Source organism: Tenrec ecaudatus, chromosome 11 (genome assembly GCF_050624435.1).
Source record: "Tenrec ecaudatus isolate mTenEca1 chromosome 11, mTenEca1.hap1, whole genome shotgun sequence".
Taxonomy (NCBI): domain Eukaryota; kingdom Metazoa; phylum Chordata; class Mammalia; order Afrosoricida; family Tenrecidae; genus Tenrec; species Tenrec ecaudatus.
Genome location: NC_134540.1, coordinates 1249330 through 1263368, shown reverse-complemented (window position 1 = coordinate 1263368; position 14039 = coordinate 1249330). Strand labels below are relative to the sequence as shown.

The 14039-nt window shown below is 47.8% G+C and overlaps 1 protein-coding gene across 5 annotated transcripts in view; it reads left to right on the top strand.

Annotated features, from left to right (window-relative positions):
• Positions 1–14039, top strand: part of NBEA (neurobeachin) — a 514531-nt gene that overhangs the window by 220260 nt on the left and 280232 nt on the right. For all 5 annotated transcript variants that reach the window (XM_075562753.1, XM_075562752.1, XM_075562751.1 and 2 more), the window contains one exon: positions 11678–12116. In XM_075562753.1, the coding sequence (XP_075418868.1) occupies positions 11678–12116 (439 nt within the window). The remainder of the gene's footprint in view (positions 1–11677; positions 12117–14039) is intronic.

The window sequence follows — 14039 nt, the reverse complement described above, 5'->3', positions numbered from 1 at the left end:
TTGCATCCTCTTTTCTTACTCATTATGTTGAAAATCTTAAATAATTTAAAATTACATTATAAATTATTATATGTACATATTGCTTAAAAACACAGCAAATAGGTACATAATTACATGAACATATTTTATTGTTAGTTTATAAATTAAATTAGATTAAAGTACCTATATTTTAAAAATTATTTTCATTTTAATCCTATATTTCTTTCTAAATAATAACAATACTAACTTGTATTATTTTTTCTCTGAATTTGCTGTAACGTAAGTCATAAGTGTCTCTTTCAAGGCCGCTGCTAGACTTTTTGCTACCACTATAAAATATAAACAATATGAGTACTGTCTGCTAAATTCAAGAAAATGTATGTATTTATTAAATAAATAAATAACTTCCCTAAATGATCTGAATAGCTGATTTGTTGGTATCACTTGTTTAACTAGCACTAGCGCCCAGTACGATGTGTATCGTCTGAGAGACAGTTACAAAATGTTTTCGTCGTTGCCAATGCCAAAAAATGCCATTGTTCATTAAGTCCAAACAATGGTGGTTGAATTCTAACAACTGATCAACAATGCAAACTTAGATAAGCAGTTTTCGATAATCAGTTCTCAACAATTATTTGTTATTATTAAAGTTTAACATTATAAAATTAACAAAAATAATATAAAACTCATATCCTGGCGAAATAGTCACACGGCAGCCGAAAACCATATATTCCCTTCCCGTTCTCCTGCCGTGCCCTCGCTGTCATGCATTCTTTCCAAAAATCGGGACTTTTTAAAAACTCTGCCGGAAAAATTGTTAAAAATCGGAACTGCCCCGCTGAAAGTGGGATGTCTGGTCACCTTAATTATTTCCCAAGAGCCAAAGCACGGAGACTTAGGGATTGGTCCAGCCGTTGCAGCCATGGTTACTCCCAGCACCCACCCTGACATTGCTGACTGCTGTGTCCAAGTGCAGGAGTCAGATGGTCCATTTCCTACTGTTGTCATAAAGGTGGAATGTTGGATAAGGAGACAGGGAGGCAGACGTAGGTGTTTGGCGTGCCCACAGACAGTCTTGTATCTTCAGTTCAGCTTAGGTCAGCAGATCGTCACATTGTTGACGCTGGCTATTTATATATATCCCGTGTTCGTCCAAAATGCTCACACGGGTGTTTGTTTTGAGGCCTCACTCATATTTCAAACATTTTTGCTTGGTTATGATTGTGTAACAGAAAGTTACGAGTGTGATACATGCATGTAAGCCACAGTGTCTGAGTGGGAAACGGGTCTGTTTTTATCAGTGACGTTCTTATTCTTTGTCATTTGTTTCTCCTGACTGCACTTACTGATATGCAATTTTTAAAATTCTGTTTGTTTATATTTTTATTTTTTAAACAGTCTTGCTGGTGCATAACCTACAATATCATGCAGCTCCGTAGTTTAGACGCGTCAAGAAGAGTTGACCACCAATACCACGATCCATTTTAGAACAGTGTCTTTCTTGTCCTCATCGGTATTAGCTCCCCACTTTACCCCAACCTCCAAAAACCACTGCTTTTTTACTTTGTCTCCTTTTATAGTTTCCTCTTCATTCAGTAATACATCTTGGCTTCCTTGGACCAAAGTGCGGGTCTGGGATGGCGTGGGGACCGGGGCTGGTCCTCAGATCACACAGCCATCCAGCTCATTCTTCAGGCCGTCCTCCAGCATGGGTTGAATTGCCGTGCTCCACCTTCATTTTGAACTACTCCTGTTAGGCCCGAGTGTACCGCAGAGCCTCCGTCCTTCTTGGAATATTGCCATCGCTGCGGCCTGGCTTTCTTGTCTCTAGTCTTCCTCTCTGTGCATTGTGGGCAGCAGCGCTTGTCAGGAGCACTCCTGCCCCAGCCGTTCTCTTCTATAAAGTGACCACTAGTGGCTTCCCACCGTGACTGGGACAAAGGCCCCGCGCAGCGGCCGCTCATGTTGCGCTTTTCCCCAACAGCCCTGTCCCCAGGGCCTGGCCATAAACCTGAGGTGTCAGTCATTTTACAGCCGCAGACACCTTGGGGGATGGCCTGGTTGGCACTGAAGGTGAAACAGGTGCAGCTCACAGTTGACTTGCTCCCCCTGCCCTGGCTGACCTGTTCCAACCAGCATCCTAGTCACCTGAAGGCAGACTTTTACACGACTCTGGAGGATCTGGCCTCTTCCCAGCTCCGGCCAGTGTTGGCGTTCCCAGATGGTTATGTCCCATAGTGCTTTCTTATATTCAGTGCAGGCGTACAGGGCCCAGGTTTAGGTTCCCAAACACCAGTTTCTAAAGGAGTTGTTCCACCACTCAGATTACGTAATTCACAGTCTTAATAGCCTCATCTCAGACACGCCTCATCTGATCACACGGCGCTGCCCTGCACTTTGCAGATTTTTGTGTTTCACTTGTTGAAGGTAGATGGCCACCCTGTGTTGAGCTGTCTGTGGGCGTCTTTTTCCCAACAGCATGTGCTCGCTTGGCATCATTTTGAGCATTCCCCCATACTACAAACTTCCGAATAGAGTTGCACACCTCATAGACTCGAGTGTAAGGGGGCTTCAAGCAGTTTGTGGAGAGTGGAATTGAAAGGTAATAATGGTGTCCCACACTTGTTGCTACCCTTTTGTGTGTCGTGTGTCAGCAACGTTTGTGAACACTGGGAGACCAAGCAAGTCTCACTGCTCTGTGATCCTCGCTTTGCCTCGTGCTCATTTGTCGCCTGGTGGAAACCTCTCCCACGCTGGTTTCTTCTGATCTGGAGCATCCACCGCCTCGGTTCCCTTTGCCTGCTGCCTGGGCTTCTCCTTTTCACTTTAAGGCAACTGCTCTTCATTTGCTCTTTTGTACCTGATGCCTGAGAGGAGCCCAGGACTGAAGGGGGAAGTACATTGGGTGTGGAGCCAATTTATTATTTAGCTCTAAGGTGACTTAGGTTAACTTTGCTTGGTTCAAGGTTTGAACAGTATCTTGGGACAATAATCGTAGGGGCTCTTTCCACCTCAACCAGTCAAGTAAGTCTGGAATGTGAGCTTCTGTTCCATGTTTTTTCTCCCTATCAGGCCGCATGATAGTGGCCATGATTAGTATACCAGCTGGTAGTAGTAGCTGGGCACCAGCCAGTTCTTCTGGCCTCAGAGTTGGTGAGGTGGTGGCTCACGAAGCTTTTAGGTCTTGAATCCTGCCTGACCCCTCCCAGCATGGTGCACCTGGTCTATAGTTCTGTCTTGTTTTGCATGACTGGCACATGCTCCTCGTTCAGGTGTTATCTTCCAGGTAACATCCTCAGGCCCACCATGGTCCTCAGACAGTAGTAACTACAGTATATGTTCATCACCCAGCTGAATAAAGTAGTGGAAAAGCAACATGATTTGTTTTCTACAGTGAAGAACATGATAGCAGATCCTTGGTGGCACAATGGGTTAAGCACTGAGCTGCTAACTGCAGAGTCCCTGTCTGCTCCCTTAGAAAGTGATGGTGTTGCCATCCTGGGAACCCACAGCAGCAGCTGTGCCCTGTCCTGTGGAGTAACTGAGCTGGAATGGACCCCGTAGCAATGGGTTTGGTGAGTTTTCCCTCTGAGATCCGTAGAGAGAGTGTCCTTAGTAAACATGCTAGCTACACACAGTGACAAGAAACTCACCGTCTGCTTGTCGTGGAAGCCGCAGAGCCGTCATATGAATTATCTAATCTGGGGCTTAATAGGAAAGTTCCTATTTAAGTGACTTTGCAAACAAATCGGTCCTTAATGTCCACCTAACAATTTATTTTCAGGAAAAGAACTAGGACAGAAAGGGAATGAAGTCATACAAGGTGGCCTTGGTACAAAAATAGTCACTGCCATGAGAGACTAGAAAGGGCTTGGATTTCTATAAGCATTTCCTATATAGTAAATGTAACTGTTCTAATCAAATGGAATAGACATGCCACTTTTGACAATGGATTTGATGTTGCCAAATGTGGTAATAATTTGGAAGAAAAATAATTTATGTCCGTATTTCATGCATTGTACTAAATAAATTCTATTTGTTAAAATTTAGAGGTAAAAATTCATCTCTGAGCAACACAGAAGAGTATTAGAACTAGTATTTATATAATGCTATAAAAGGTCATTAAGACTATAAGTCAGAGGCTGAAACTGCCAAGGAGAAGATACAACCAAATAGAAGTTTTATATGTCTGCATATCATCCAAAAATTTTAGCAACATTTCAAAAGTCAAAAGGCAAATAAGATTTTATATTTCCATGATAAAATGAATAGCTTTAATGAAAAAGAAGCTCTTATAGATCAGTATTGGAATATGTCATGTAATAGAAATATTTGGAAAATACAAAATAATCCATAAGCGAAGAAAGGCTTTAGATTCAACTCTTTAACAATCAAATGTACTCACTGAAGCAACACTGCACCGCAATTTTTCCAATCAAAATGGGCAAAATGTTGAAGGATCAGAATGTAAATGTGTACACTTTATAGAGCAAAAAAAATGTTCAGATTCCTTGATGTGGTCATTTTACATCTGCAATGCTAGCACAAGGACACCACAGTTGTATATGCAAAACGTGAAAACAAATATTGTCACCACTCGCATTAACTGTAATGCAAAACCAGTGCTAAACTTAACACACATAGTAAACAAGCTATTTCCGTCATAGAGTAAGCCACTATATTGCATTCTATAAACGCGTTGTGTTTTCCTCTTGCTTTTAGATGCGGATCAGTTTGAGTGGTTGTAACTGCAGTCCGTTATGCGGCTGTGTCATTACTCTCCGACATGCTCCTGAAACATGGTCATGCATGCAGTCTTTACGAAACTCTGCATGGATCCTGCCTCGGAGTGCATTAGATAGTTTTATAATTTAAATGGGAAAACCATGCCCAGTTTTTCTAGCACTTGTTTAAAATATTTTCCGTTCTATAAAACATCATAAATACATATTTTCCATATCAGTCAAGGCACCAACATTTCTCCCTCTCTTTCATTTCCAGTCTAACTTTACTCTCGTTGTACTTGAACTTTCCTTCATGCAATAGCTGGTGATTAAATGAAGCATTTCCTACTCGCTCCTACGTTCTGGGGAGGTGACAGTGAGCAAAGGGGCCCTGTCACTCTAGTGGGGAGGGGCACGTTTCGAAACACACACTTGTAAATGCGCGTGTGCTTGCAGAGTGTCCCACATGCTTGGGAATCAAACTGTAGGTGACCACGAGACTGCATAAAAGAAGAGCGCTCATTTCATCTGGGCTCTTGGGACGCGGGCGCCCAGAGGATGAGCTTCAGTTTGGTCTCAAGAATGGAGATGGTGGAGGCAGGTTCAGGAACAGAGAGCAGTTGTGGGAAGGGGCACGAGAGCAGAAAGGCCATGGGAGGTGCAGCGTTTCCTGAGGCAGTGGGACACACCCGCCCGCCCAGAGACCTGTTGCATTGGGCTTCTGTGGCTTCTGTATGCGATGGCCACAAACTCGAGGCTTACAGCAGCTCGGAATTTGTTTTCCAACAGCTCTGGGGGCTGACGTCCTATAGGTCTCACTGGGCTGAAACCACGGAGCGGGCAGGCTGCGTTCTCAGAGACTGAGTGTGTGTGGTGGGAGGTGGGGGTGGGGGTGGCATGCTACTTCCTTGTCATCTTTACAGAACAGCCACAGCTCCTGACTCAGGAGACCTTCCTTCATCTTCAAACCCAGACACACTGTTTCTTCCACCCTTCTTCCTCTGGCCTGAGCCAAGAATTCCCTTTGTTCCCAAGGACTCATGTGATTAAACTGTGTCCCCTTGCTATTCGCGGATGATGTCCCCTTCCTGGGGTCCTTTGGTTTAGTCAATTCCAAGAGTCCTTTTGGCCACATACACCAACAGAGGCCCAGGCAATGGGAGTCAGGGTGGGAGGGTTGGGGTGTCTTTTGGGAAAGGGGGCATGACTCTACCTACTACAAATACCACACTCCAGTGTATGACTGTAGAAGAGTCTCCTGGGGGTGTGGAGCTGGATAGTGAGGGCACGGTTGGGTTTCACTTAAGAGACGCTGTGCGTTGGATGGAGAGACTTCATCTCTGGACATGCTATCAGGAGAAGATAGTCCCTGGAGAAGGACACTGTGCTTAATAAAGTGGAGGGCCCATAAAGAAAAAAAAACATTTTTTAAAGAGCAAGACCCTCAACTAGATGAATCGTCAAAATAGCTGCAACAATGGGCTCAAACATAACCAGTGATTGTGAGGATGGCGCAGGACCCCGCAGTGTTTTGTTCTGTGGTCCATGGGGTGACTTGGAGCGGACTTGATGGTGCCAAACAACAACAATTTGAAGAAGGCTTTGGAAAGTGCCATTAAGCCAAGGACATTGGATGCTGTAACCCAGCAGGTTTCGGAATCTTCCCAACATCCTTAAGACTGGCACTTTACAGGTGTAGCTGGTGCAACCCTGAAAAGGCCCCTAAAAAGGCTCGAACTTCTTTGCATAGATTCACAGCTTCCTCAGTGACAAAAGCCCTGTTCCCAGAAGTTGTTGAATATTCAGCACTGTTCAATAGCAGTGTTTAAACTCTGCAACTGTCCTGAAGTAGCAATGTCAATGGGGCAAAGGAGCCTGGCCAAGAAGCTGAGAGGAGAGTTCCAAGAATGGATGTCTGTATTCCTTTTGGCTGTACCTGTGCCCATGGAAGATCCACGACAACCCTCGTCTCTCATCTCTGTCTAACCCTGTGACCCTGTGCCAGCAAGGGAGAACCTAGAAGGAGCAACACATTGCACGTATGTTGAGAGCACACACACACACACACACACACACAGCCTGTGGTAAAAGTGGAAAACCTCTTGGCTCGAGGTATTGAATACAATCGCTGTCCCATCATTAGCCAGCCAGCAGGCCAGCCGAGCTAAGGCTGTGTGTGTGCACTTGGCAGGGGTCCCTCTCGTAACAGAACTCCTGGAGAACGGGCAGCTGTAGCACCAACAGCCATGGCAACGACACCGTGGGGTGGAGTAGCCATGTCTCCAGAATTGCAATGCCATTCCCTTTAAAATATCCCCTTTCGCATAAACTCACGAGATAGCCAGAGAAAGTGGAAGGATGGCCCAAACCCTGCAAGATAGGAAGTCAGAAGAAAACCCTCTGGGGAAGAGCCAGGCTTGGACTTGTTAGAACAGGACCATTGGCCAGCTCTTGTAAATCAACCAAAACACAAACTCACTGCCATCGAGCCCATTTTGACTCACAGCGCCCCCATAGGCCCTGTAGGACAGAGTAGAACTGTTCTTGTAGGCTCCCGAGACCAACTCTTTACGGGAACAGACAGACTCGGATTTCTTTCGCTTTTGTAATTAAGCTCAAGAGACCAGAGGAACCCTTTCCTCAGCACACTTCAAATTGGTCCCGAGACCACCCCTGGGGGATCATCTTTTCAGCCAAGCAGAAGACAGAGGTGTAAACCAAACTGTTCCACCAGGGTCTGGAGGGCTCCCTACTCAGAACAATGAACCCTGTGGGACCCAGAGGGTAGCATTTGCCCCAAACCAGTGCCCAGAAGACCGGGGTGAGCAGGAACATAGGACAACTGGAAATGAGGAAGGCTGGGAGCAGTGGGCAGAGCGCTGTTACGTGGACGGGATTACCATCGTGTCAACAAGCAAGGTGTGTGTGAATTGCTGGATGGAAACCAACTTTACTCTAAGTCTCCACCTGGATGACAGTACAAAGTTCAGAGAGAGAGAGAGATGAGAGAAGATCTCACTAAATAGAGAACACCAGTAAAGAAGATTCATTTATGAAGCAAAACCAAATAAAATGTCTGGATTAGAAACTAACGATTGTAAAAAATTCACTGGAGGGCCTCCGCAGCAGATTCTGAGCTAGAGCAAGAAATCTTGAGAAGACCTCAGTGTGGATCAGCTGACATTGTACAGTTTGCAGAGCTTAACTAAAAGGAACCGAATAGGCATGACAAGAGCCTGAGGCACGTGGGACACCATTAAATGTGCCAGCGTATGCCTAATGGAGGCCGCTGCAGGTGTGGTAAGGGCCAGGAGAGGCTGGAAGAGCATGAAGACCCTTTGATGAAGATCATTCATGTACACCTGCAAGCTGAGCCACTCCTAGGTCCATCTCGGAGAGAGCTTCAGCGGGAAGAGCTGTCTAGTCTTGTCGCTGCTTTTTCACTTACGAATTTGTTGTGGCATGGCGAGTGTTGTGGTTATAAGTTGTGCTGCGATCGATCCTCTTGGTTGGCAGTTCAAAACGACCAGTTGCTCTCCCGAGACGAAGATGGAGCTCCCGTAAGCAGTAACTCTCAGGAATCCAGAGTCACCCCTGTGAGTCGGCATGGACTCGGTGGCAGTGAGTTTTGAGTTGTCCTTTGTGTAGCGTATCCTTGCCAGTGCGTGCCTGGCATTAGATAACACCCATATATTCAGGGTGGAAACAAACAGGCAAGCAGGCCAACACGCTATTGCAAATTACTCTTTGGCTACATGCAACAAGCTCTGTCAATGATTTCAGTCTTTCTACCAAGGTGTTCTCTTCTTCAGAGTCAAGGTTAATTTGTATGTGACTTAATTGGGCAGTTTGAATTTGCTAGCTGGAAATATGCAAATCAGCTACGTACCTCTTTAAATAATTAACTTGGGGGCTCTCTCACTGGCTCAGTGTCGTCCTCTGACAGGCAGACCTTCCGCTGTGGTGCCGTTTGCAGTGGCACACTTAGCGGTGTATCTTCCGCACACAACAGGGTCTGTATGTTACTCCTTCAAATCTTTTGGAAAATCACTGTTTAAAAGGTAAGACATATTGAAACATTTCACAAATCACTGTGAAACAAGATTTGGGGGGAGAGGAGTGTGACAAATGGAGGTCACCATGGAGACATCGTATCATTTGCTGAACTTAACCCGTATTTCCCCCAAAATGCATTTGAGGAACTCATTACATTCAGTGAAAGGCAGCGAGGAGGAGAGGCATCTGGCACCCAGCTGCCGACTCCTGATGGGGCTGAGGCGGCCTCGCCCTGCTGGCCATGCTGATGGGCCACTGCGCAGACACCCAGGACCATGGCTCAAAAGCTGCAGTGGCGGCGGCTCTGGTGTGGTCGTTCCCAGTGACTGGACGCCGTGGCCTGATAGTCTCAACTACTCCAGTGTTCACACCAGGCTTCCCAGGGAGGACGCTTTCCCAGACAAAAACGCAGGCCCACCCCCAGAGCCCACTCTGGAAACGCTGTGGACAGGCGCGTAATGGGAAGTCTGCATTGCAGCCGTTTTGTTTCTGGTTGCCACCAAGAAAAGCATCTCCTTCGACGTGTTTTCACCTCTGCCAAGCGATCACAGGACGTGCTTGTCAGGGACACTGGTGTGATCAGTTTGATATGGAAATAGCCCGGCCACACTGGTCCTTGTTGAAGCCTCTCTGGCTGGCGGCTGTGGTAAAACTGCAGTGAAGGTGGTGTTCTCTGTCCCCAGCCAAGCTGCTCTCCCACTCTCCCAGGCCGCTTTCTCCCTGCTTAGCTGCTGGTTGACGTTCTGACTAGCCCCCCCCCCCAAAACTGTATTTCAGAGGCATCTTAATTCTCCCCGCCTTTCCACCCCCACACCTATTAATCTAATTTAAATCTCCATCTTGCAGAGAAGTAATCTTTTTGTTTGTTTAATTCCAAGCTGTTGTCGTTAGCCCTTACACTTCTCTTTCTCTAGTGTTTCGTCAAGGCAGGCCAAAGGCTTCTCAATCTTGGCATCAGCACCGAGTAAATCTACTCACCTTGTCCCATCACTCATTCGGGGCTCAAGTCTTAATAACACCTTGCCCCCACTGATCTCCTTTCCCAGCTCTGACATCCTGGACCACACAGACAGACAGACAGACAGGCAAAGGATCCAAGCCCCATGAGCTGGAGGAAGATTCCATGGTGCCACGCAAGTGAGGGAGATGTGTATTTCTTAGTAAGTCTAGATGAACAGGGGATTTGGGCAAGATAGACTAATAGGAAGAAGAGATTTATGCCTAAAATTCATGGCTGGATTTAGTGCAAGTTTTCTCCATAAGAAAGGGGGCATCAGAAGAAAGCAATTTGCTTCTTTTGACAACTTGACTGCATTATTCTGAAGTTAATCTAGAGAAACGTAATGAATTTACATCCCCACTAATTGTGAAACCATGACATTAATCGGTTTTCAGGAAATTAGCAAACTTTCCAATATCCAGGGCCCAAAGAGCTGATCTCCACTGGGAAGCAGTCTCTTCACGTTCAGTTTAAGTTTTCAGCATGTACCAATTTTCAATAAATTGCAAGTGGCACCCGCCTCACCCCCACCTCTCCAACAACAATGTCCCCACAACAGCCTTTCTCTGTGTTCTCTTAGCGATTTCACACAAGGTTCTGAGAGCTGAAATTGGGTGGCCAGGCCCCCGTCTGGCCCCCGACTTCCTGCAGACTGTCCCACAAGTGAGTGTACGCACCCCAAAGCTGGAGTGGCAGCATTAAATAGCATGCATTAACGGGCGTAGCGCAGGCGGTGTGCGCGGAACAAGTGTCGTCTCTTCAGAGCCCCGTTTCCTTCTTCACCTGGCGCCATCAAGTTGCACTCTCTTGCTCTTCCCATTGTTCTCACCAGGAGAAGCCACCTGCTGTCAGGTCAGAGCTCCCAAGTCATCTTCTGAACAGGAGAGCATCTCCCTGGCTCCTGCCGTCATCTTGACCTTGTAGGATGAGATTTGGCATGGATTTATTAGTGGCTATTTTAATCGGTAATATTACGGCGTGCTCTATGTACATATGTAGTGAGTGTTTGAATATATACATACATACACTCCTAGTTTTGTTCTCACACGTGGGAGTAGGTTTCTCTTCCCATCCACCAGCGGGGCTGCGCAGGCCGCAGAGACTGTTTGCTCTGTCCTCAGAGGCTCCACCTTGGGAGCTAGCAAATCCTGTGTCGGGATCTACAGTTTGCTGTCAACTTCAGGGTGGTCCGTATTCTGTGTGTGTAATTTTAAGTGACTTAGTCCAATGCTATAGCTCTTTCGATCCCGCACACCTGTTTGTGATGGGCTGGTGAAGTTTACTGTGAGGAGCAGGTACCAGGGAAGTCCACCCAATGAATGCCCCCCAACAGTGACAGCACGAAGGAGAAGTTTTTAGAGAGATTGTCCTCAGCTGCTCTCAGGAAGGGGCAGTGGACAGTTCCTGAGGCTTTGCAGGCTCGCTTTGTCAGGACGCACCTCTGAGGTGTACTTAGGAGACAGAGTCGGGGGTCCTGGCACTGCAGTGGTTACAGGTTGGGCTGCTAACCCCAAGGTCAGCAATTCAAAACCACTAGCTACTCTGAGGTAAAAAGAAGGGGCTTTCTATGCCTGTAAAGAGTTTCAGTCTTGGAAACTCATAGGGTCAGTTCCACCTTGTTCTACAGGGTCACCGTGAGTCGGCATCGACTCAGTGGCAGTGTGCTTGGTCTTGGGTTGAGGGTACAGGATGCTGACAGCCTTGCATGGGCGGTCGGTTGTCAGCACGGGCATTGCTCTGTGCAGATGCAGTCTCCTTACACAGTCAGATGAGAATCAGCAGTGAGTAATGCAGGGTTTTCACTTGGAAGTTTTTTGTTTGTTTCTCTTTGCTTGCATTGTCCTGTTTGGGTTTTTGTTTTTTTTCATTCTTACTCATTTGTTGTCACTTTTATTATTTTTTTCTGTTTTTATTTCAGATCCACCTGCGACATTTCCAGATGCCCTCAAGGAGAGAGAGCCGCTGGCCCTGGGTGAAGAGGTCCCTCTGGAGAGTGCGATTCCTCATACAGACTCGGGCATCGGTGAGGAGCCTGTGGCCAGTGTCCTGAACGGTGCGGAGCTGGAGCCTAGCACAGGCCCTGACGCCATGAGCGAGCTGCTGTCCACGCTGTCGTCTGAGGTGAAGAAGTCCCAGGAGAGCCTGGCAGAGGCCCCTGGAGAGGTGTTGAAGTCAGCGCCACCCGTCCCCAGCATCAGCCAGACCAAGGGCATCAACGTCAAGGAGATCCTCAAGAGCCTGGTGGCCGCCCCTATGGAGCTGGCTGAGTGTGGCCCAGAGCCCGTGCCCTACCCCGACCCATCGCTCAAGAGGGAGACGCAGGCCATCCTCCCCATGCAGTTCCATTCCTTCGACAGGTGGGTGCGGGCTGGCCTCCAGGAGCTCTCCCTGGAGGCCTGAGCGTGGCTGTGCACATCCACACGCTAGCAAGCCAGCCCTGCAGATCTCAGGGAGAGCGGAGGCAGTCTGCTCCTGTAAAGACGGACTGTCCCAGAAGTCCTAGGGAGCAGATCGCCTCTGTGCTCAAGGCCACCATGAGTTGGAACCACTGACTGGAGGCCTTGACACTTGGTTCTTACAATTCCAGAGCCTTCCAACTGTGGTTGGTACTGTTCTCATGAGTGGCTGTGGAGCCGCCTTGGCCTCTTAAAGACTCCCCGAGAGGGGGGCCCACTGACTGATGGCACCGTCAGCAGTATCCATGATGTGCCTCAAGAAGGGGCTGAAGCACGTTGACCTGGGATGGGAAAAGCTGTTCCCCGTTTTTATGCCCTGCCCCCAATGACAGCAAAGCAGACGGGGCCCCTGTTTCAGGGAGAAAACAGGCCAAATCCCTCCGACGTCTCTGCTCGGATAGAAGTCAGGAGCACCAGGAGCAAAGTGGTTAAGTGTTGGCCTCCTAACTGCAAGATCAGCAGCTCAAAACTACCATATGCTCCACAGGGGAAAGATGAGGCTTCCTATTCCCATTAAGAGTGACAGTCTTGGGATCCCACAGGGGCAGTTCTGCCCTGTCCTGTAAGGTTGCTGGGAGTCGACACTGACTCCGTGACCCTGAGTACAGAAGTCAGTAATAATGATCGGAGCGTAAATATCTTATTCGGAAGACAAGGGTTCAGATTTGAGATTTAAATGTGTGTTTGTGAGAAAGATGACACGTTTCTAGGCCCCCTTCCCTGTGGGCTTCTTTGAAAGTGAAGTTTGCTAAAGGCACCCCAGGGCTCCCAGTTCACGTCTGCTCAAACTGCCTCTACCACATAGACGCCAGCCCTGGTTCCCTGGGGCTTTGCCTGGCTGTTGTGAGTAATGGCTTAAAGAGCCCACACCTGAGCCCCGCCCTGATGGCAGTCTGCTCGATTTGGGGCTGATTGCTCTAACTTTGCCACAGTGCTTTGTCCAGAACAGAGACGTGGCTTTTCAGGACTTGGGGTGAGGTGACAGTGAAGCCCTTTCAGTGGCTGAGTAGCCCTTTCAGTTTCCAGTCAGTTTCCAGTGGGTGTTTCTGAAAAAATGCACTGCAAACACCCTAGGGGACAGAGACAGACAGACAGACAGTCCCCATCTTGTCAGGCCTATTCCTGAACTCCTTGTATATTTGGTTAGTGTTCCCAAGATGTGTGTGCATGTGTGTGTGTGCGGGTGTGTTTGAATGTGTTTGTGCACACAGGGACCAGCATTTTCATATATGCGCACAGCATCGCCCACGTAAATGGCACAGTGATATCACGTAGGGTCACTCACTGCTTTCATTTCCAACTTCGCTAAGTTACGTGTTTCTATTGTGTAAAGCTACCAGAGTGCCGGCCTTGTGTCACAGAAGATAGATGCATGGCCGTGTTTGTGTGGATTCAGGTCATCTTAGAAGGCTGCCCCTCTCCGTCACAAAGAGGAAGGCAGCCATGGAGGGCGGCGCTGCAGCTAGTCAGACCGTATTACGCTTTTGAGACTGGTGCTTTTCACAAACAACACCCCCACCCCTCACCCCCCACGCCTAGGAGCATCTGCACAGAACCAGGCATGCGTGGCTGTGAAGCGCACGGTACCAAGCCCGTGGGCCACCCCCATTCTTTTCGGGAAGGGGTCTGGGGTGCAGCTAATGTATGCAGCAGCTCGAGGGCTATCAAATGTAAATGATGAGGTGGTCTTGATGAAGGAGGGATTGAGGTCTCAGGGGCGCCGATGACGGATTAGACAGAAGCGGCCCCGCGCCGCCCGTAACTCAAGTCTGTCGTCCTCAGCACTCAAAGCCCTAATGGGAGGTGGCAGTCTGAAATGAGTTG